General features: G+C 36.2%; 1 protein-coding gene across 1 annotated transcript in view; it reads left to right on the top strand.

Annotated features, from left to right (window-relative positions):
* Positions 1 to 1118: 1118 nt before the first annotated feature.
* myo3b (myosin IIIB) overlaps positions 1119 to 22996 on the top strand; it is a gene marked incomplete at its 5' end in the record, with an annotated part of 113631 nt that continues 91753 nt past the window's right edge. The window contains 15 exons of the mRNA XM_084122895.1: positions 1119 to 1216; positions 1385 to 1543; positions 7255 to 7339; positions 7723 to 7839; positions 8018 to 8122; positions 12757 to 12840; positions 13048 to 13250; positions 13617 to 13715; positions 13818 to 13932; positions 14312 to 14438; positions 14611 to 14821; positions 18342 to 18489; positions 19970 to 20123; positions 20832 to 20920; positions 21895 to 22024. Coding sequence (XP_083979021.1) covers positions 1119 to 1216; positions 1385 to 1543; positions 7255 to 7339; positions 7723 to 7839; positions 8018 to 8122; positions 12757 to 12840; positions 13048 to 13250; positions 13617 to 13715; positions 13818 to 13932; positions 14312 to 14438; positions 14611 to 14821; positions 18342 to 18489; positions 19970 to 20123; positions 20832 to 20920; positions 21895 to 22024 — 1924 coding nt within the window. The remainder of the gene's footprint in view (positions 1217 to 1384; positions 1544 to 7254; positions 7340 to 7722; positions 7840 to 8017; positions 8123 to 12756; positions 12841 to 13047; positions 13251 to 13616; positions 13716 to 13817; positions 13933 to 14311; positions 14439 to 14610; positions 14822 to 18341; positions 18490 to 19969; positions 20124 to 20831; positions 20921 to 21894; positions 22025 to 22996) is intronic.

The raw sequence follows: 22996 nt of genomic DNA, 5'->3' as shown, positions 1-22996 counted from the left end.
AAGACATTTTGCAAAAATAAATCATATACTTAAAGGGGTAGTTCACCCTAAAATGAAAATGAAGTCATAATTTACGCACCCTGGTATTGTTGTAATACCGTATAACCTTCTTTCTTTTTCGGACCACAAAAGGAGATTTTTTTTTTTTTTTTAAATGCCCGGCTTGTCCATATAATGGCAGTGAATAGCAAAATGTTATTTTTTTTGGGGGGGGGGGATTTCTTGTTGTTGTATTACATGTCACGTTTTATCTTGATTTCTCACAACTTGTGAGTTTCTCTGGTCGAATCTCATGAACGCGCAGTCGTGCACAGCGGCCAAGGTCAAGATTATCGTTAAATAAAACATTACATTTCTGTTTGTTTTTCACCAAACCCTGTCATATACCCCAGAACACTTGAAATAAATGACAAGTGTCACATGGGATCATTCTGTGATACTTTTGCATCTTTAAAAGCTTGATGCTGGTCGCTATCACTGCCATTATACTGTATGGATGAGTGCAAAAAAGGACATTTTTTAAATTTCAACTTTTTTGGTCCAAAAAAGAAAGAACAGATATACTGCATTAGAACAACACCGGAGTGAGTAAATGATGACTTCATTTTCATTTTAGGGTGAACTAAACCTTTAAAAAGTGCGATGTGCGAACTGAATGTATACTTGACTTTGTTAATTGCAATTAAATTAATATTGATACAATTTTGTAAAAAGCATTTAAGTTGAACTAAAATATACTTTAATATAATTTCCATTCAAACTTGTATGTCATGTATTTTTTAAATATGTTTGTAATGACACAGAGTTGCAGTTTAGGACATTTAAAATATATTAACTTTTCATGTACACTTGCGTAAGTGGCCTTTAATTTAACATCATATTATTTGCAAGTAGGCTACAGTTTTTGAAAAATATACTTTTAAGATTTGATTTACACTATAAGTGCACATTCAATACAATTAAGAACACTTTTTTCACAAAGGTACAGCTACAAATGAAATAAATCCTGTTCGAAATAAAATAATAATGCCATAAGCCATGGTCGACAGGCCACTGTGCAGTCCAGAACAACAGACACAAGCCTGAGGACACATGATAAGAGTGTTTGCACTGAACACATGGTGACGAGAGAGCAAGACAGAGCGAGGTTCAGCTCAGACCTCCGAGAGCTTTCTGTGAGGCGTATCGGAGACTGGAGCTGTATGAGGATGTACAGGTGACATGCCGTACCTTCCTGAAGGCCTTTACGGGATTTTACAGGATCTTTTTATCCTGTGTTACTCATGTTTCATGTTCATTTATATGGAACGCTCTATGTTTGCTTGTTTCTCTGCTCTCTTTCTTTCTGTTTTCTCATATTATGTCTCCTCTCATTTCTCTGCAGGTGTTTGATCAAAGATTTTGAGACGCGTCCATCAGTGATGCATCTGCTGGAGCATCCATTCATTAAACAGGCTCATGGGAAAGACACGTCTCTCCGGCATCAGCTGTCAGTCCTCATCCGCGAGCAACAAGACGTGGGCAGCAGGACCAGGACCACCAGGTACACCAACAGCGCTGTGTTAGATGACCTCTCAGCTCTTCTCTGAAACCAGATCGATATGTTCAGGAGCCACAGAGAAACAGATTGCGGCACGTTTAAAAAAAGGCAGAGCGTTAAACATCACCACTGGTTTGATAATAGCCTGCCAGTCATAGATTGTCGTTTTGAAACGGTTTGAGGTGTTTTTGATTCCTCTCAGGGTCAGAGCAAAGAGCTGGCAGCCTTGACCATTGTGAGGAGCTCGTCTTGCATCCATCACTGTCTTCTGCAGATGCAGAGCTGTCCTAGTGGATTTATCACGTGTTAATATGAGACAGTGAGACTTGCTGTTGTGACAGTCTAGAGATATACAAATCAGAGTTTTTTATATTACTGTGTCATCTATCATCTGTGTTGAGGGCTTCCTCTTTCCAGCAGATGGCAGTGTTATCTGTGGAGGAATGAAACTCCTCAGGTTTATCCTGAGAGCCAGGAGCATTAGATGCAGCATCCCTGACAGCTTCTATTAAGTCAAATGGATATCTCTGAGGCTGTTGTACTGTAGATGATACAGGGAAACATAATGAAAGCGTTTCCACTGGCTTCTCATCCAAAATACTCATTTAGACCCCTCAAAACCTGCAGATCTTGTCGAGGGGAGTGTGCCCTGCCTATAGTATTCCTAATGGTTGAGTTATATTAGCTCACGTTCGCCTTTAGATTTGTTTAAAAGTGCCCATTGCTGAATATCAAATATAAGTATTTAACAGTGTATAATGTTTCTGTGTACTGTATTCAAAAGCTTTCACAAGAAAAACAGCATGATTATAGATGAGGCCTGTATTTGTTGTTTATTTGCTTTGCCAAAACAAAGAAATTATTGCATTGCGACCGTTCAAAAGTTAATGTTTCTCTCATGTACAACAAGGCAGCATTTATTTGATCAAAAATACAGTAAACAGTAATATTGTGATATATTATAATTTAAAAGAATTGCTTTCTATTTTAATCTGTTTTAAAATATAATTTATTTGTCTGATCAAAGCTGAATTTTCAGCGTCATTACTCCAGTCTTCAGTGTCACATGATCTTCAGAAATCATTCTGATATGATAATCTGATGCTCAAGAAACATTTCTTACTATTATCAATGTTGAAAACAGTTGCGCTGCTTCATATTTTTGTGGAAACCGTGATACATTTTTTCAGGATTCTTTTGATGAATAGAAAGTTCAAAAGAACAGCATTTATTTGAAATATAAATATTTTGTAACATTATCCCCGGTTTCACAGACGAGGTTTAATCCTAGTCCCAGACTAAAATGCATGTTTGAGCTGTTTTAACGGAAAACAACTTGCATTGAGATCTTACAATATGTCAGTGTCATTGTTTTGTCTTGAGATGCGCACCAGTAATGTTTTTTTTAAGGCACAATAATAAAAGCTACTTAAATGTCCTAATTGAACGAAGGCCTAATCCTGGCTTAATCTAAACCTTGTCTGTGAAACCAGGCCTAAACGTCTTTACTGTCACTTTTGATCAACTGAATGCATCCTTGCTAAATAAAAGTATTAATTACAGACAAAACTTTTGTACGCTCAGAAAAAAAGATAACTTGGACCAACTTAAAATTGTACACTCTTTAGTTTTTTATAGTTTTTCTCAAATTATATTTATTTACTAGGTTTGGTTCAGACTTTAAATTTTTATTTAATAATAATCAAAAATATTCCTTTTCCCAAAGACAAAAACATTCATACAAAGTAAAAATATTATAAAGAGCATATACTATACTTAATCAATCTATTTTCTAATAGAAATATGCCAAAATTGTAATTAATGTTGCACAATAATATAATATAATATAATATAATATAATATAATATAATATAATATAATATAATATAATATAATATAATATAATATAATATAATATAATATAATATAGTTAGTTTCACCATAAACAAAAACTAAAACTAATTAAAACTACAGTAAGTAGAATTCGCTTATAAAACAAAAAATAATTTTATAAATTTTTAGTAATTTAAATTCACTCTAAACTTTGAAATAACTTAACATTTATTGTGATGTCTTTTTAAAAAATGCATCATAATTTCTCTTATTTTATAAAAAAAAGCTAGCTGCACATCAACTGTGTTTTTCTATGGTGAAGTGTTATTAGCTTTTATACTAGGCCGGTATAAAAATGCGATTTAAATAAATGACACCGTCGTTTCACTTTTTTCAGTTCAATTGTGCATTTGGGGTTATGTTGGGGTTTTGTTGCTTGGGAGATTTATTGGACAAAGATACATCTGAATCCTACAACTAGCGTGTTAGATTAGCACTCTTAACCCTCTAACTATCTCTCTGATTCAGGGTTAAATGAATTAATCTAACCCTGATGAACTCAATGCAATAAAGAGGATTTGACAACGTTCCTTCATTTCCACAGTACTCTTGTTCTGGAGTGTCTATAAAGACAATGTGAACTTGTTTTGAGAAAGTAGGGGTTAACTTGGTACGTGATTGATAGTGAATAAACAGTCACTGGGTTGCCAGATTGTATCCCCTCGTTCCCCAGGCCACGTATAATCTGCTAGCCTGATAGTGACAGTGAGAGAGACGTAATGAGATTATGAGCTTGGCTGTGCTCTCTCTGTTTAGTCACTGATGGCAAATATCAGTGAAGTGATTACAGAGCGAGGGAACACTGATACACACACAGAGACAGCGCCACACACACTCAGTCTGTCTGTTTCTCGCACACATAAAGCGCAGTGTATTGTGTCTGTACGCTGTCATGTCCCCGGGGCCCGATGGGTTTTAAGAGCTGTGAAAAGAGCAGCTGCTTTCACATGATCTAAAGGTCAGAAATACAATAGAGGGTCAAACCCTGATGAAGTGCATTCATGACACGCTGTAATAGCCTTTAAACCCCAGAGAATAGACCCACATAGACCCAGAGACTGCAGACGTTTTTAGTTTTTTGGTGTTTGCTAAGGTAAGCATCACAACTACTGTTCCTAATATTAAGGGTTAGGGATTTGAACACTAAGGACCAGATTTAGGGAACAGGGCAAATTAGCGTTTAAGACACGCTTTTTTTGGCCGTTAAATAATGCCGCAAATACCAGTAAATTGACGAGAGCAAACCTTAGTAAATCACCTTGCATGATTCATTTAAATCTCATAAATATTGCATCTGAATGGGAAACTCCTACAAATGCATATGCAATAAGGTCAGCCACGAAAATAAATGTGTCCACACTGTTAAAAAAAACTGTGAAATTTACGGTAAAAAACCGGCAACTGTGGTTGCCAGTATTTTACCGTAAACTTTAGTTCAATATTTATACCGTATTTTTTACGGTAAAGTACTGGCAACCAGCTGCCAGTTTTTCACCGTAATTTTTAGTTCGATGATGTAAAACTTTGTAAAATTAGTAAACATTTGCTACCGTATTTTTTACGGTAAGGTACGGTAAATGCAACAGTAAGTTTTTTTTTTACAGTGTACTTCCAAAATCCGTACATTTAACAGTATATTAATGTAAAATTACATGAAATGTCCCGTGAGAGCTATTACAGTTTTTCACTGTATATAGTAAGGGTACATACCGTTAAGGAATTAAAAAAAATTTTCTGTTGCTTTTTTACAGTTTTTTACAGTTAAAATTGCGAAAAAATTTTACAGTGCACGCCTTTTCAGCGCTCATTTTTCACTGCGTGTCTTTGATGACAGTAGTCTTTTTAATGGCAAAAAAGGGTTTGTGCTGGTGTAAGCGGTCAGCAAATCTGCCCCCAAGTATTAACCTTTCATGTAACTAACTAGTTTTACACCATTTGTGCTATGAACATGAATGAGACCTCAATGATGTGCCATCACATTTGATCAGACTTACATTGTTTTAACCAGATGGATGATAAAATGGGCAAAAATTCCCATAGACTTACACTACCGTTCAAAAGTTTGTGGCCAGTGGATTTTTTTTCCACTTGATTCAGTTGATCAAAAGTGACAGTAAAGAAAGATTTATATTTCAAATAAATGATGTTCTTTTGAGCTTTCTATTCATTAAAGAATCCTGAAAAACAATGCATCACATATTCAATATTCATAATAATAAGAAAGATTTCTTGAGCAGCAAATCAGCATATTAGAATGATTTCTGAAGGATTATGTTTCGCTGATGCTGAACATTCAGCTTTGCATTGCAGGAAAAAAAATACATTTTAAAATATATTACAATAGAAAACAGTTATTTTAGAGGGGGACCTATTATGTAAAAATCACTTTTATATTGTTTTTGAACATAATAATGTGTCCGCAGTGTGTATACACAACCACAATATTGTGGTAAAAAATCCATCCACTCTGTGTGTTATTCTGCCCATAAATCTGAAACAGTGTCTCAAAATGAGACATTTAGGCTCCGCCCACAACTGGCAATGGAATCTGCCTATATTAGCATAGCTCCTCCCCTTTAGTGAGCTCTATACACAGTCGGCCATATTTATCTCCTCGCCAGAGCATTTAACAGCAGCATTCAAGTAAGAAATGTTCTTATTAAAGCAACTAAAGTTATTCAATCAAGAGCAGTGAGTGATTTTCAGTCTTTTTGTTGTTTGATTCATATTAACAGCATATACAGCAGTAGGTATTGTACATTACCCTGCTTTCTCTTTAATACACAAATCTAATAAACACATGTGATTTCTTTCCCTGCTGTTTAAGTTCACGAAAATAACCGACTGTTTATGTGAACTTTGTGTTTTTGACATAATTTTGTGTGTATTTGATAGTTTAAGCGGAATAATACATGAAAGGGAGCTTAGTTTAATACTCACAGGACACGTCGTCTGACAGGCAGCTTTCTGTGCATGTGATTCGGATGTGTGCACTCAGAAAACCATTTATCAAAAGTTTAGACTGATATGGCTTTAAAACACATGCAAATATTATTCTTCATCTGATGATGAAGAACTGCAATGTCACTTGAGTGTGACTGTGATAGAGATGATAATCAAACCCAAACAGGTGTTTTGTTAGTTAGCAGAGTATCTGAGGCACTAAAGGCTCCGCCCTCTTCTGGATGAGGGGGTGGAGCGCAGCAGCTCATTTGCATTTAAAGATACATGCATGAAAACTGCATGTTTTTTCTTTCACTCAAAAATGGGCATTTACAACATAGTATAATTAATAAATGATCTGTGGGATATTTTGAGCTGAAACTTCACATCCACATTCTGGGTCACCTGAGACAACGGTATTACATATTGTAAAAACAGGCATAATAGGTCCCCTTTAAATTGTAAGAGTATTTCACAAAATTCCTGTTTTTAGTACACATTTAAAGATAATACAAATGTCAAACTTTTGAATGATAGTGTAAATTGAAGGTTTCAAGTCCTGCAGAGTTTGGCTCCAGCTTGTCTCGACACCTGCCTAAATGTTTCTTATAGTGCCTAGTGAGAGCTTGATTAGCTGGTTCAGGTGTGTTTAATTAATGTTGGAGCTGAACTCTGCAGGACAGGACCCTCCAGGTGCAGGATTGGACACCCCTGACCTAGAACGCCACAACCCAACAGAACACCCTAGAAATTGCATAGCGACACCCTGGCAACCTCTCACAACAATAAAAAATATTTGTAAAAAATTGTTTATGATTGAATAGATCTTTGTTGTAATATTTATTGAGGCTGTAACATTGCTGTATTGTCTTTTATAGGCATGAGCGGATCAACACACGGAAAACCCTGATCATTGAGATCTGTCCTGATGATGATCTGGTGAACCTGGAGGTTTTAGATGAGGTATTTAGAGGATCTAGCTGGAATTTAAGCAAAGGCTTTCGCTTTCTTAATCGTATACCAGTAGACACATTTTTACTTTTAGATCTAGAGTCAACATGGAATCAAAATGTATCAATCTTATTTACAGTTCCTGGACTTATTGAGCATGATCAGTGCATGTTATTTCAAAGAAGATTAAAAATGCCTGATATCATGAAAATAAAAATAGCTTCTACCAACAAGGTGGGGTATTTGCATAGCACTTAGTGTTAATAGACACTGTGTAATGAAATTCAATTACAAACTAATAATAAACTGTCTGCTCAAATGATGTGAATTCAGTGAGTCTCTGGTAGTATAAACAACAAGGAAACATTTCCATCTCCAGCATCTCTCTTTTATAGGAAACAATCATTACACATCTTCAGAAGCGGTATCAGGATCTGCAGATCTACACGTATGTTGGTGATATCCTCATAGCCCTTAACCCCTTCCAGGGCCTGAGCATCTACTCTCCACAGGTGAGATGAGCAACATCAGGTTGTGTAATAGGGCATAATTAATGTCTAATGCATACCATTTTTGATCAAATGCGTAATTTATGTGGCATCCACTTTAAGTTGGCTTTCTGAATCAAAGCTTCCTTGTAGAGAGTGAACTAAGAGGTAGTTTCCTGCCTGAAAATGTGTCTGTTCTCAGTTCTCAAAGCTCTATCATGGGATGAAACGCTCCACTAACCCCCCGCACATCTTTGCCACTGCCGATGCAGCCTATCAGAGCATGGTCACCCTCTCCAAAGACCAGGTGTGTCCGCACTGTCAGTTATAAAACATATCGTACATATGCATGGTTCACTATAGGAAGCTTGTTTCCGTCACAGAATAAAACATTTTAAAAAATAATTGCGACTTTACATCTGAGAAATAAAGTCAGAATTGCAAGTTTATATCCCACAATTCTGACTTTATAACAGCAATTGTATTTATATCATGCAATTGTGACTTTTTATCACACAATTCTGAGATAAAAAGTAATTTCTCACAAAACATTATGAGAAAAAAGGTTGCAATTGTGACATAAAAAGTCGCAATTATCTTTTAAAATGTTTTATTCTGTGACGGAAACAAGCGGCCATAGTTCACTGACACAGTAGGCTGTCTTTGTTTTATAATACTCATGTGTAATTCACTCATGGTCTCTTTTAAAACAGTTTTTTAGAGTAGTTTAATATACTGGCTAACAATGTAATTAAAAAATTTGGGGTCGGTAAGATTTGATACGTTTAATACATTTTCAAAAAATGTCTGTTTGTTTGAGAGAGAAATTAATACTTTTATTTAGCAAGGATGCATAAAATTGGTCCAGAATTATAAAATATTTGTATTTCAAATACATTATGTTCTTTACAACTTTCTATTCATCAAAGAATCCTGAAAAATCCATCACGGTTTCCTCAAACATATTTAGTGTGTGTGTGTGGGGGGGGTTACATTGTAAATTGTACTCATAAGAAAATTTTCTTGAGCAGAAAATCATCATATTAGAATGATTTTTGAAGGATCGTGTCACACTGAAGACTGGAGTAATGATGCTGAAAATTCAGCTTTGATCACAGGAATAAATTACATTTTATAATATATTAAAGTAGAAAACAGTTACTTTAACCCTTTCACGCATAGTGGTCACTACAGTGGACAGCTATTAAAAAAGCATTTTCTTGAATTTGCATGGGTTTTTATGGCAAAGTTGCACATCAATCTCTTCATTGGACCCTGGTGCATCATCCTAGAAATTGCAACCAAGTGGCAAGCCTTTGTGTTTCGATTTTTTCCCCCTCCAAACCAAGATGGCCAAGGGTCAGTCAGACATGCCAAGTTGCTCCAGAATATCCACCCATTCCTTCTATCCTAGGAGACTCTTGTAGGTAAAAAAAATATTGCAGCATAAAGCAATATCTAATGAGTCATATCACAGTAAAATTTTCCAAGTTTTGATTTTAGATTGAGAGAAAACTCTGATTAATCACATGTCCACTGTAGTGGACGTCATGCATGCAATGGCTATATTTCAGCTACAATTCATAATTATAATGTGAATATTGTTTTTGAAATTTAAAACTTAAAAACTTAATATGCATTGACTTTTTCTACTGTAAATAAATGTATTTGTATTATTAGAATGTAATTTCCATTGACATCGAAAAAAGTCATGTGATTACATAATGTATGACACTTGTAATGCATTACTTTACTTGTTAGATCAAAAAGTAATCTGATTTTATAATGCATGTTATTGTAATGCGTTTTTTTACTAATAACATCAAAAAGTAATCTGATTACATAATGCATGTTACTTTTAATGCGTTTATTTACTCATAACATCAAAAAGTAATCTGATTACATAATGCATGTTACTTGTAATGCGTTTCCTTTCTCATAACATCAAAAAGTAATCTGATTATGTAATGTGCGTTATTGTAATGCGTTTTTTTACTCATAACATCAAAAAGTAATCTGATTACGTAATGCATGTTACTTGTAATCCGTTTCTTTACTCGTTACATCAAAAAGTAATCTGATTAGGTAATGCACATTACTTGTAGTTAATTACTTGTTAGATCAAAAAGTAATCTGATTAGGTAATGCATGTTACTTGTAACACATTACTTTACTTGTAACATCAAAAAAGTAATCTGAATGGGTTATGCATGTTACTTGTAATGCATTACCCCCAACACTGATCATTTCAGATGAGATTGAAAAAACGTATCACTAGGTTTTCTCAGAGGAGGGCTATGATAGAAATGTGCATGTCCATCTTGAACATAATCAGAATTATCAGCTAATAAGGGTAAATCTCCATACTCTGGTGCAGTGGAGGGAGCATCTGAGTGGTTTACACAGTTGTACCTTGACAGGCTGTAGAAAATTCTGATGGAATCACGTCCTCATGTTCTGATATCATAGATATGCGAAGTGCAACTTGTATGAAGTTGTATGAAGCCATTGCAATATTTTGCATTTATATTTTTTGTATATATTTTATAGTTTTCACATTATTTGATATAATTGCATTGATTAGTTTGTTAAATTCACATACTTTATCTGTTTGATTATTGTCTTATATTTAATACAGTATATCTTCAGTTTAAACCAACTGCATGCTGTCCACTCAAGTGGACATCTGAAGATCTCTTTGAAAAATTTGTAAAAAAATAAAATACAAATCAATTCTTGTTTTTCATGCCCTAAGAGCAATAAAAACACATAGGAAAAAAATCCTGACTGAGGTTATCATAATTCATGCATGAAAGGGTTAAATTGTAATACTATTTCAAGATATTACAGCAGCCTTGGTGAGTATAAGAGACTTCTTTCAAAAACATTGAAAAAAAAAATCTTACCAACCCCAAACTTTTGAATGGTAGCTATTGTACATGCATCACAAAATTGGTTTTGTATTTTAACAATAATGATATAGGTATCAGAGACGTATATATATATATATATATAGGTATAGGTATTATATATATATATATTATTATATATTATATATTATATTATGTATATATATATATATATATATATACAGTGAGGAAAATAAGTATTTGAACACCCTGCTATTTTGCAAGTTCTCCCATTAGAAATCATGGAGGGGTCTGAAATTGTCATCGTAGGTGCATGTCCACTGTGAGAGACATAATCAAAAAAAAAAATCCAGAAATCACAATGTATGATTTTTTAACTATTTATTTGTATGATACATCTGCAAATAAGTATTTGAACACCTGAGAAAATCAATGTTAATATTTGGTACAGTAGCCTTTGTTTGCAATTACAGAGGTCAAACGTTTCCTGTAGTTTTTCACCAGGTTTGCACACACTGCAGGAGGGATTTTGGCCCACTCCTCCACACAGATCTTCTCTAGATCAGTCAGGTTTCTGGGCTGTCGCTGAGAAACACGGAGTTTGAGCTCCCTCCAAAGATTCTCTATCGGGTTTAGGTCTGGAGACTGGCTAGGCCACGCCAGAACCTTGATATGCTTCTTACAGAGCCACTCCTTGGTTATCCTGGCTGTGTGCTTTGGGTCATTGTCATGTTGGAAGACCCAGCCTCGACCCATCTTCAATGCTCTAACTGAGGGAAGGAGGTTGTTCCCCAAAATCTCGCAATACATGGCCCCGGTCATCCTCTCCTTAATACAGTGCAGTCGCCCTGTCCCATGTGCAGAAAAACACCCCCAAAGCATGATGCTACCACCCCCATGCTTCACAGTAGGGATGGTGTTCTTGGGATGGTACTCATCATTCTTCTTCCTCCAAACACGTTTAGTGGAATTATGACCAAAAAGTTCTATTTTGGTCTCATCTGACCACATGACTTTCTCCCATGACTCCTCTGGATCATCCAAATGGTCATTGGCAAACTTAAGACGGGCCTTGACATGTGCTGGTTTAAGCAGCGGAACCTTCCGTGCCATGCATGATTTCAAACCATGACGTCTTAGTGTATTACCAACAGTAACCTTGGAAACGGTGGTCCCAGCTCTTTTCAGGTAATTGACCAGCTCCTCCCGTGTAGTTCTGGGCTGATTTCTCACCTTTCTTAGGATCATTGAGACCCCACGAGGTGAGATCTTGCATGGAGCCCCAGTCCGAGGGAGATTGACAGTCATGTTTAGCTTCTTCCATTTTCTAATGATTGCTCCAACAGTGGACCTTTTTTCACCAAGCTGCTTGGCAATTTCGCGTAGCCCTTTCCAGCCTTGTGGAGGTGTACAATTTTGTCTCTAGTGTCTTTGGACAGCTCTTTGGTCTTGGCCATGTTAGTAGTTGGATTCTTACTGATTGTATGGGGTGGACAGGTGTCTTTATGCAGCTAACGACCTCAAACAGGTGCATCTAATTTAGGATAATAAATGGAGTGGAGGTGGACATTTTAAAGGCAGACTAACAGGTCTTTGAGGGTCAGAATTCTAGCTGATAGACAGGTGTTCAAATACTTATTTGCAGCTGTATCATACAAATAAATAGTTAAAAAATCATATATTGTGATTTCTGGATTTTTGTTTTTAGATTATGTCTCTCACAGTGGACATGCACCTACGATGACAATTTCAGACCCCTCCATGATTTCCAAGTGGGAGAACTTGCAAAATAGCAGGGTGTTCAAATATTTATTTTCCTCACTGTGTATATATATATATATATATATATATATATATATATATATATATATATATATACATATATATTTTTTTATTTTATTTTTTGACCACATCACAAGTGTTATAATATGTGGTGTAAATGAGATTTTATTCCATTTCTGGGGAATAACAAACAATCATCCTCTTATTGGTGCTGCTGGGTATGTTAATCTATCCATGTGCCTGCTCTGTACATTGTGTTTATATGTTTTCATTGTTTTTGTCTGTGAAGTGCATAATCATTAGTGGAGAAAGTGGAGCTGGTAAAACGGAGAGTGCTCACCTCATCGTCCAACATCTCACATTTCTGGGCAAGGTACTCACAACTTTGATACACTACCTAAATCAATTCATAAATACTCATATGCTTCAAAGAAATACTTCAGTAACCGATCTTTCATGTTTGATTATGGGATTCTTGATGATTTTCCCTCTATTGATGTAATCAATATGGCTGTAAAATTAGCAGATTAAAAATCTGGGTCAGGCTCTTCAAACATCATCTGTTGTTTTCTATTTCAAGGCTAATAATCGTACACTTCGTGAGAAGATTCTTCAAGTGAATCCCCTGGTGGAGGCGTTCGGTAATGCGTGTACGGCCATTAATGATAACTCAAGCCGCTTTGGAAAGTACCTGGAGATGAAGTTTACACCCACAGGGGCGGTGATGGGTGCTAAGATCTCCGAATATCTTCTGGAAAAATCCAGAGTCATCAAACAGGCTACGTGAGAAACCACTTTGCATAGATCTTTGGCCATCAGGCCGTTAAAGTCAACATTGAACACTGTTTGCAACCCTTTTTACTTCTGTAATGTGAAATATTTCTGAGTGAAACATAATATTAACAAGATAAACATGTAGGGAAGGACTTGATTTTACCCATAGGGAATTGATGGGATGGTGAAAAGTGGTCTTTGACAGGTGACATCAACCAAAATAATAGAAAGACGTTTTTTTCTTTGGAATTTTAATGTGTGGGGCTGAATCATTCCCCACAAGACTGCTCATGTTGACTTTAAACTTTTTAACAATTCTTTCCCACATTTTTGCTGACATATATTATTCTTCACATCTTACATTTTCTTTTGCAGGGGCGAGAAAAACTTCCACATATTTTACTATATCTATGCTGGTCTTTACCACCAAGACAACCTCAAGAAATACAGACTACCCAACAAAACTGCTCCCAGGTTTGTAACAAACTCAGTGCTTAAAAAGATGTGTAATTCTGAATCTAGTTAACATATCTACAGTTAGGATCAGAGATTCATGTTACTTTTTTGGTTTTTCAGATACATTGATTGTTTTAATGGTAAAGTAATGCAGGACATCATCTCTAGCAAACTGTACAAGGAGCAATTTGGTGCCATTCAGGACTGTTTCCGTATCATAGGATTTACTGAGGAGGTACAGCTGAAATCCTGTTGTATATTTCTTAATCATATGCAATTATGCAATAATTATTAAAGGGATTGTTCCCTAAATTAATCATGTCTCTCATGTCGTTCCAAACATGTATTCATTTATTTCTTCTGTGGAACATAAAGAAGATTTAAAAAAATGTAAATGAGTTTTTTTGTCCATAAAATGAAAGTCAGTGGGGCCTCAGAATATTTCCCTTTTATGTTCCACAGAAGAAAGGTCATAGGTTTGAAATGACATAAAGAAGGATTTTATTTTTTATTTTATGGTTGAACAATCCCTTTGAGAAACAATTTTGTTAGTCAGGCTTTCTTCCATGTTTTTTCATACTTCAATATAAAATATTTTCTATCTTTATATACAGGAAGTGAATTCTGTGTACAAAATTCTAGCAGCCATTTTAAATACAGGAAATATTGAGTTTACATCCACCAGCTCCCAACATCAGAGCGACAAGAGTGAGGTGCCCAACTCTGAGGCCTTAGATGATGGTAAGTGCCTGATTATTTTCATGAATGTTAATTTCTAGGTTTGCATTTACGGAACCCACATTTTCCTCATGACATAAATCTCACAAATGTTGTCAATAATAAACTGGCAGACAAAAAGCAAGAGTTACAGATCCATTCCTGATGTCCTTCTCTCTGTATGTGCTGTGGACAGCGGCCGCTCTGCTCAGTATCGGCTCTGAGGAGCTTCAGGAAGCTTTGACCTCCCACTGTGTGGTAACTCGTGGAGAAACCATCATTCGCACCAATACTGTGGACAAGGCCACTGATGTGAGAGACGCCATGTCTAAAGCCCTTTATGGACGTCTCTTCAGCTGGATTGTGAACCGCATTAATGCTCTGCTACAGCCTGACACTAACATCTGGTACGGCAAAATATTATCACCATCATCATGGTTGCATCCTTCAGTTTAATGTTAAAATATACCAAAGCCTACCATTTTAGAAAGTAATTTAGTAATTATTTTAGTAATTAAACCTTTAGTAATTCATTGACACAGCTTAGACCAATTTGAAATTTCATGATGGTCTTAAAGGAATAATTGACCAAAAAATTAAAATACTGTCACCACCGTTGTGAAAAACTTATGTTGTGTTTTTCAAATCTTAAATGTATATTGTCAAAAACTGTACTTTCAGATAATATAATATTAATTAAATAAAAGGCCACTTCAGCGTACTTAAAAAGAGTACACTTTCATGGCTGTTTTTAAAAGTGTACTTAAAGGAGTCCTTCAGCACTGGCAGAATGGGCTTTAAATAAAATGCAGTTATTTCTATCTATGCAGTAGAAAGGTGAAAATTGTTTTGAAATCGGTGCTACCTAACTAAAAAAAAAAACAAATAGGTAGAAAAAAACCCATAATGAATGTTGTCACTCCCACCAGTCTGCAATGGATGCCCTTGTGCTTTAGTAGGATATACTTCTTAGTACGGAGCCCCTAAAGGGACATGGTGAAGGAAATATGAAATATTTTTGCATCCTCTCGCACAACAGTTTGTGTTTCCCTGAGAAACTTTGCGTTTGCTCGCAAACATCTCAAAAGCGAATGTAAAGTTTCTCGTGGGAACACAAAGGTTTTGCGAGCGTTTCTAAGGGAAACGGAAAGTTTCTCGGGGAACACAAAACATTTGTGAGCGAACGCAAAACATTTGCGAGTGAACGCAAAGTTTCTCGGGGGAACTCAAAGGTTTTGCAGGCGAATGCAAAGTTTTTAGGGGGAACGCAAAGTTTTTCAGGGAACGGCAAGTTTCTACGGGGAATGCAAAACATTTGCAAGCAAACGCAAATTTTCTCTGGGGAACATAAAACATTTGCAAGCGCATGCCAAGATTCTCGGGGGGAACACAAAGGTTTTGCGAATGAATGCAAAGTTTATAGGGGGAACGCAAAGGTTTTGCGAGCGAACGTAAAGTTTCTCGAGGGAATGCAAAGGTTTTGCGAGCGAACGTAAAGTTTCTCGAGGGAACGCAAAGGTTTTGCGATCGAATGTAAAGTTTCTCGAGGGAACGCAAAGGTTTTGCGATCGAACGTAAAGTTTCTCGAGGGAACGCAAAGGTTTTGCGAGCGAACGTAAAGTTTCTCCGGGGAACGCAAAGGTTTTGCTAGCGAATGCAAAGTTTTGCGAACGAATGTAAAGTTTCTCGAGGGAACGCAAAGATTTTGCGAGCGAACTTAAAGTTTCTCGAGGGAACGCAAAGGTTTTGCGATCGAACGTAAAGTTTCTCTGGGGAACGCAAAGGTTTTGCTAGCAAATGCAAAGTTTTGCGAACGAATGTAAAGTTTCTCGAGGGAACGCAAAGGTTTTGCGAGCGAACTTAAAGTTTCTCGGGGGAACGTAAAGGTTTTGCGAGCGAACGTAACATTTTTCGAGGGAACGCAAAGGTTTTGCCAGCGAACGTAAAGTTTCTCCGGGGAACGCAAAGGTTTTGCTAGCGAATTCAAAGTTTTGCGAACGAATGTAAAGTTTCTCGAGGGAACGGAAAGGTTTTTTGAGCGAACGTAAAGTTTCTCGGGGAAACGCAAAGGTTTTGCGAGCGAACGTAACATTTTTCGAGGCAACGCAAAGGTTTTGCGAGCGAATGTAAAGTTTCTCGGGAGAAAGCAAAGGTTTTGCGAGCAAACGTAAAGTTTCTCGGGGCAACGCAAAGGTTTTGCGAGCGAACGTAATGTTTTCTGAGGGAACGCAAAGGTTTTGCGAGCAAACGTAAAGTTTCTCAAGGGAACGCAAAGGTTTTGCGAGCGAACGTAAAGTTTCTCAAGGGAACGCAAAGGTTTTGCGAATGAACGTAAAGTTTCTCGAGGGAACGCAAAGGTTTTGCAAGTGAACGCAAAGGGAACGCAGAACATTCGCTTCTCGGGGAACGCAGAACATTTGCTTTCTCAAAAGCAAAAACATTGACTTATTACTATTCCTCCCATCTCATATTTTTGGGCTCTGTATGGTGTTGACCTGAATTGTTCCCGGGTGCAAGAATTAAACATTAGAGTAAACATTTAGCGGGAGTTACTTTGGCTTTCCAGTGAAGGATCCGGCACATGGTAGGCAACGGCTAAGGCTGCAAAGTATCGTAAATGTAGAGAGAACGCCGCAACGGGGAAATCTGAAAAACATCTGTATTTGTAGTCAGCATTTCAAACTGGATGACCATGAACACAGTGTTTTATGCCAAATCGAGGGGGGGAAATTCAAAAGAAACTGCCATTTTGTCAGTTCCGCCAGAAGTAAAATGTCTTTGCATACAGGTAAGGACATGAATTTCTCGTTCCAGGTAAAGACAGAGAAAGAGTAAACAATGTTCATTTACATATACTTCCGACATTGTATCAATACAATGCGGGTTGACAATCGGCGAAGATACAGTACACTTTAAAGTCGGCATGAAATGGAAGTTGCGATAGTCCTTTCTTCCATATTTTGATATATCCCAGTGAAACGGCTTCTCAGACAAGAACAAACGTAATGCCGGGCTTGATTTTGTTTGTGTGCAATTGACTGGATGGTTGTATAGTTGTGATTTGCTATTGCTGTGATCTCATGTGAGTGACACATGAGTGGTCATTTAAGATGGTCACCAGCCAAACCAATAGATAAACATATAACAACCTTTTACCTGCTGGTAGAAGAAAAGTCTTCCCAGCCTGGTTAAGACAGGCTTTTTCAGCTATGTACTATTGAGCTCATCTTTGTGGACTGACTTTTATATCAAGTTAATTTAACGATAATTTAAAGGTAATTTCTAAACTTTCATCCCAGTCTCCCTCCTTGAATCTCTCCGTTACTGATGCGTTTACATGCACAAGCATCATCTCCAGCGATGACCTCTAGTCTGACCAGCTCAGAATATTAATATCCACAGCAAAAGAAGAAAAGAGCTATAAAAAAGAGGGTTGTATAAATTTTTTATACAGAGTTACATTGAAAAAAATAATATGCAGATGATTAAAAAGACTTCAGAGAGAGTGGAAGAGCCTTTCATTGATCCGAGTGAATCCTGTTAGACTTCAGCCACGGGCTTGTCAGAGAAACTCTCGTCTTCCACCTCGATACACACAATCCAAATTCTCCCATTTCCACTCCAATCAGCAGCGCATTCAACATTATTGCCACTAATAACCTGTTAGCGGGAGCAGAAGGTGACCTCTGGTCGCTGTCTGAGGAGTTTGGAGGAGATCGCGATTGGCTGAATGTTCAGAGACGAGTGCACCGGCTCTTTGTAAATTGAAATGACATGCTGAAGCAGACCTGTGTTTTAAAGGTCTTTGTTTCTGTGTTTTCTTGCTTGACAGGTTGTAAAATATTTAGTTGTTTGGGTCATTAGCGTGGTTAAGGCCTTAATGTGTTGTGACGGTCAGCTAATGTTTGGCTCTGTGTGTCTTTGAAGTACGGCTGAGAGTGGAATGAACGTGGGGATTTTGGACATCTTTGGTTTCGAAAACTTCAAGAAGAACTCATTTGAGCAGCTGTGTATCAACATCGCTAACGAACAGATCCAGTTCTACTTCAATCAACACATCTTTGCCCTGGAACAGGTAAGACTTTCTCTGTGCACAAAGACTTTTAAGCAGGTGAATGTTAGATTAAGTTAATCTTAAATCCACCAATATTTGTCCTTGAATACATCTGTATCAGTGTGCATAGCAAAGAAAGAAAATGGAATGAAATGTGTAATTTTCTCCTCAGTAGAAACACTGTGCCTCTAGAACCATTGTTCAGTCTATACTTATGACTATAGCTTTTTCTTAAAGTCCTCCTGTGGTGAAAATCAAGCTTTTAATGTTGTTTATATGTCTGTGGTGTTTTTAATATGCTTTAAGACAAACCAGGTGTAAATTCATAAGTCATCACCATTGCTGAGTATTTTCTCCTTAAAACTGCAGTGAACCAAAGACAGTCTCAAAAACACACTTTGAAATCGCTGGTGTTTCTGACGTCACAAACTACCTTGTAACCAATCAGATCAACGTGTGATCGTCAACGAGTGGATCTCTTAGCTGGTGTGAGTGAGTGGAGGCGGGGCTCATTTGCATATTCATAGCGTATACTAAATGAGGCAAGGGTGTACATTCAAGCCATTTTAAGGCATGAAGAATTTTTTTTCAGGGTAAAAACGTTTAAATATGTCATTTTGGTGACCAAAGATGAGTTTTATAGGATAAAATTATTGACTACAGGAGGACTTTAACACACTTATGTACACTTTTAAAAAGTGCATTTTTTAATGTCAAATTAAAAGTTTTACTTTCACGTATATTTGAAATATTTTGTTTTAATAATCTTTTTTCATGACTTAATGAACTACACTTGATGAGTTGACTAACATAAAGGAAATGCAAAGTACTTTATTATTTTAAGTGTGTTAATCGAGTGTGTTATGCAATATTACATTTATATTTAATATATTTTCAATGTACTGCATCATTACAAATGTGTAATTACAAAATTAATACATAAAACACAAGTTTTAATATAAATGGCATTAAATATATTTTAGTTTACCATAAACGCTTGTCAGTACATTCAGCAGTACACTTTCAAAGACAATGGGTGTAGTTATGAAATTACATTTAAAGATGTACTTAAGCTTATTTAGTTGCATTTAACAGTACAATTAGTTCACACTATATATATATATATATATTATATATATTAGTCATATTTAAATATATATATATTTTTTTTATTTATTTTTTTTTCCCACAATTTAAGGGCACAAGTATTGTTTTACTTTGTTTCACACACAATCTATGATGATATAATGAATTCTGCATGTACCATCTTTTATTCACATATATTTTTAATTTCAGATTACATTTGTATATAAAAAATGTATATGATTATTCCCTGATTGGCCCTCCATTTTATGCACAATTTTTTTATTTAGATTGTTAATATTTGTAGCGAATACATTGTTGATAAGATGATCTTTTAACATCTCTACACATTCTTGTTGATGTTAAGGTACAGAATACATTACACGTTTGTTATGAAATAGTGTGTGTGTTTGTTCAGATCGAGTATCAGAGTGAGGGTGTAGATGCCAGTCTTGTGGAGTATGAGGACAACAGGCCCATTCTGGACATGTTTCTTCAGAAGCCCATGGGTTTACTGTCTCTGCTGGACGAGGAGAGCCGTTTCCCACAGGCCACTGACCAAACACTCGTTGGTAAGACTTTCTGCTTAGCGTTTCATCATTGCTGTAAATGTCGCATTAGTACTCGTTCATGTAAAGTTACTTATATGTGACCCTGGATCACAAAACCAGTCACAAGTCGCACGGGTATATTTGTGGCAATAGCCAACAATACATAGTATGGGTCAAAATTATCCATTTTGCTTTTATGTCAAAAATCATTAGGCTATTAAGTAAAGATCATGTTCCATGAAGATATTTTGTAAATTTCTTACAGTAAATATATAAAACATTTATTTTTGTGAGTGAATGCAGCACAATCGTGAACATAAATGGACAACTTTAAAGGAGATTTCCTCAATGTTTCGATTTGTTTGGACCCTCAGATTCCAGATTTTCCTTAGTTGTATCTCTGCCAAATATTGTCATATCCTAACAAACCATACATCAATGGAAAGCTTATTTATTCAGCTTATTTATTCATGTGACTGGTTTTGTGGTCCAGGGTCACATATGATGTTCAATATACATTCTTTTTAAATAATAATGCTATAGCAAGCCAGTATTAATTGAAAAGTTCTCATTGTTTAAATATTTTTTCATGTATGAGATGATATGTCCGTGAGATGACTTTAACTATTCCAGTTATTTTGATAACTGTTTTGTACCATGTTCTGATGAATGCTGAAGATGTGTCAGTTTGTTAAGATTCTCCACTCACCTTCAGTGTTTGTAATAAAGATAAGTTTCAGGATAACCTGAGAAACAAGTACTTCTGGACACCCAAGCGTGTGGAGCTTTGCTTTGGGATCCAGCATTATGCGGGCAAGGTAAAGAGCTTGATTTCATAAAATCTCACTCACTTTTAGATGCTGTTTTGCTAAAAGATGAAATATAATGCAGTAATAAGTTAAATCAAATGCATAGCTCTGTTAGGTTGAGTTTAATCATTATTAATGCACCGCACAGCAGTTTTTAGATTTTTTAGTGTTAGTGTTTTAGATTTTTTCAGTTTTTAGTTTTTATATGTAAAACAATATAGATAATATAGGTGTCATGGGTTGCTGTAGCTTAATCCGCAAGAAGAGCTGCGTAACAGAACGAACAATGAAACAATATTTAATATACACAAAGAGCAAGAATTCAACACAATCCATACATTTTAACACAAGACAATGAACTGAGGAAGACTGAAGGCTTAAATACACAGAGGAAAGATCATCAACAGAACAGGGAACTGGTGTGGACTAATTAGAAACCATGACAACCTACAGCATGAACACAGGCAAAACAGTGACAATGAAGACAGACTAGAAACTAAACAAGACATTTTTGAAGGAAGTCTCTTGTGTTCAACAAGGCTGCATTTATTTAGTCAAAAATACAGTAAAAAAAAAAATATATATATATATATATATATAATATTATTACAATGTATTACTAGTTTAATTTACTCTAGTGATGGCAAATTATTACTCCAGTCTTCCATGTCACATGATCCTTCAGAAATCATTTCTAATATGCTGATTTCTTATTATTATCAATGTTGAAAACAGGTGTGCTGCTTAAAATTATTAGGAAACATAATACATTTTTTTTAAAATGCTTTCATAAATACAAAGTTCAAAAGAACAGCATTTGTTTAAAATAGAAATATTTGGTGACATTATACATGTCTTTACTGTTATTTTTCATCTATTAAATGCATCATTGCTGAATAAAAGTATTAATTTCTTTAACAAATATTTTCACATGTAAAGATGTGTAATGATTCTGTTTACTGAAATAACTGTTTCTCTGTCAGGTGTTGTATAATGTCAGTGGTTTCCTGGAGAAGAACCGTGACACTCTTCCTGCAGACATTGTTGTGGTTCTGAGAACGTCAGAGAACAAACTTCTGCAGCAGCTGTTTTCCAGTCCTCTGACTAAAACAGGTACCAGAATCATTAGACATTCATCCCGTGAGCTGTTCATGTCACGTCTGCGGTGTCCCTTCTCTCGCCTCTCTAGCCAATCAGACTACATTGTCGGGTCAAATACTGTGGTGTCAAAGAGCATCTAGGAGGTTGGAGCAGAGTGTCATTTTATTGGAAAAATTAGTAATGGTGTTAAACTTATCTCAAATGCTTGAGATGCTTCACAGCCCATTTTCACCTTCCAGAGGTCACCGGGTCATGTCAGGGCCAATGGGTGATAGGTATTGGCCTACATTAAAATTCCTGATGGTGGATTGTAAAATGTTAAGATTTGTTGGTGTGAATGTTTGTTGTAAAACATAAAGCAAGCTTTTGAAAGTGATGATGTTCACACTTCAGCCCAGACACCTGTTGTAATAAGATTGATTCTCTTTGTCATTATAACCCTGTTTACAGCTGGTATTAAGATGCGTTTTGGTCAATCGGCTCACAAGAGGGAGAGACATTCCTCTTCACACCTGGTGTTTTAATCCGTCTCTTTTGTCCACTTTCAACCACTTCTGTCCTGATTTCTTCGAGGGGAGGGTCTATGGGTGGGTAAATGTATGGATTTTTTCAGATCTTTCAATATAATGGACAAAATAAGCTCACTCAATTTACATAAGAAACACGTCCGGAGATGACAGAAAAACATACGGTGAGCATCAACTTTCATTTCTGCTCTGATAGACACAAGACCAGCCGAACGCTGTGAGTGTGTGTCAGGAATGGTGAGAGAACATTGTGCTTATGTTTTTCATCTTCAAACCAAACTTGGGTCTCCAGCTGACAAAGTTTAAATCCCGTCTGTCTAGAGCTCTTCCTATAAAGTCACTCATCAGGTCAGTAGATGGAGAGTAGACGGTGTTTTGTGGCTGTTTGAACACATTCGATCACATGAGTGTTTACACTACGAAAGCAATCCGGACGAATGTGTTTTCAACTACCTCT

Source organism: Abramis brama, assembly GCF_963993115.1.
Source record: "Abramis brama genome assembly, chromosome: 8".
In the NCBI taxonomy this organism is placed as follows: domain Eukaryota; kingdom Metazoa; phylum Chordata; class Actinopteri; order Cypriniformes; family Leuciscidae; genus Abramis; species Abramis brama.
The sequence above is the reverse complement of the archived record's forward strand: the minus strand, read 5'-3'. Positions and strand labels throughout refer to the sequence as shown.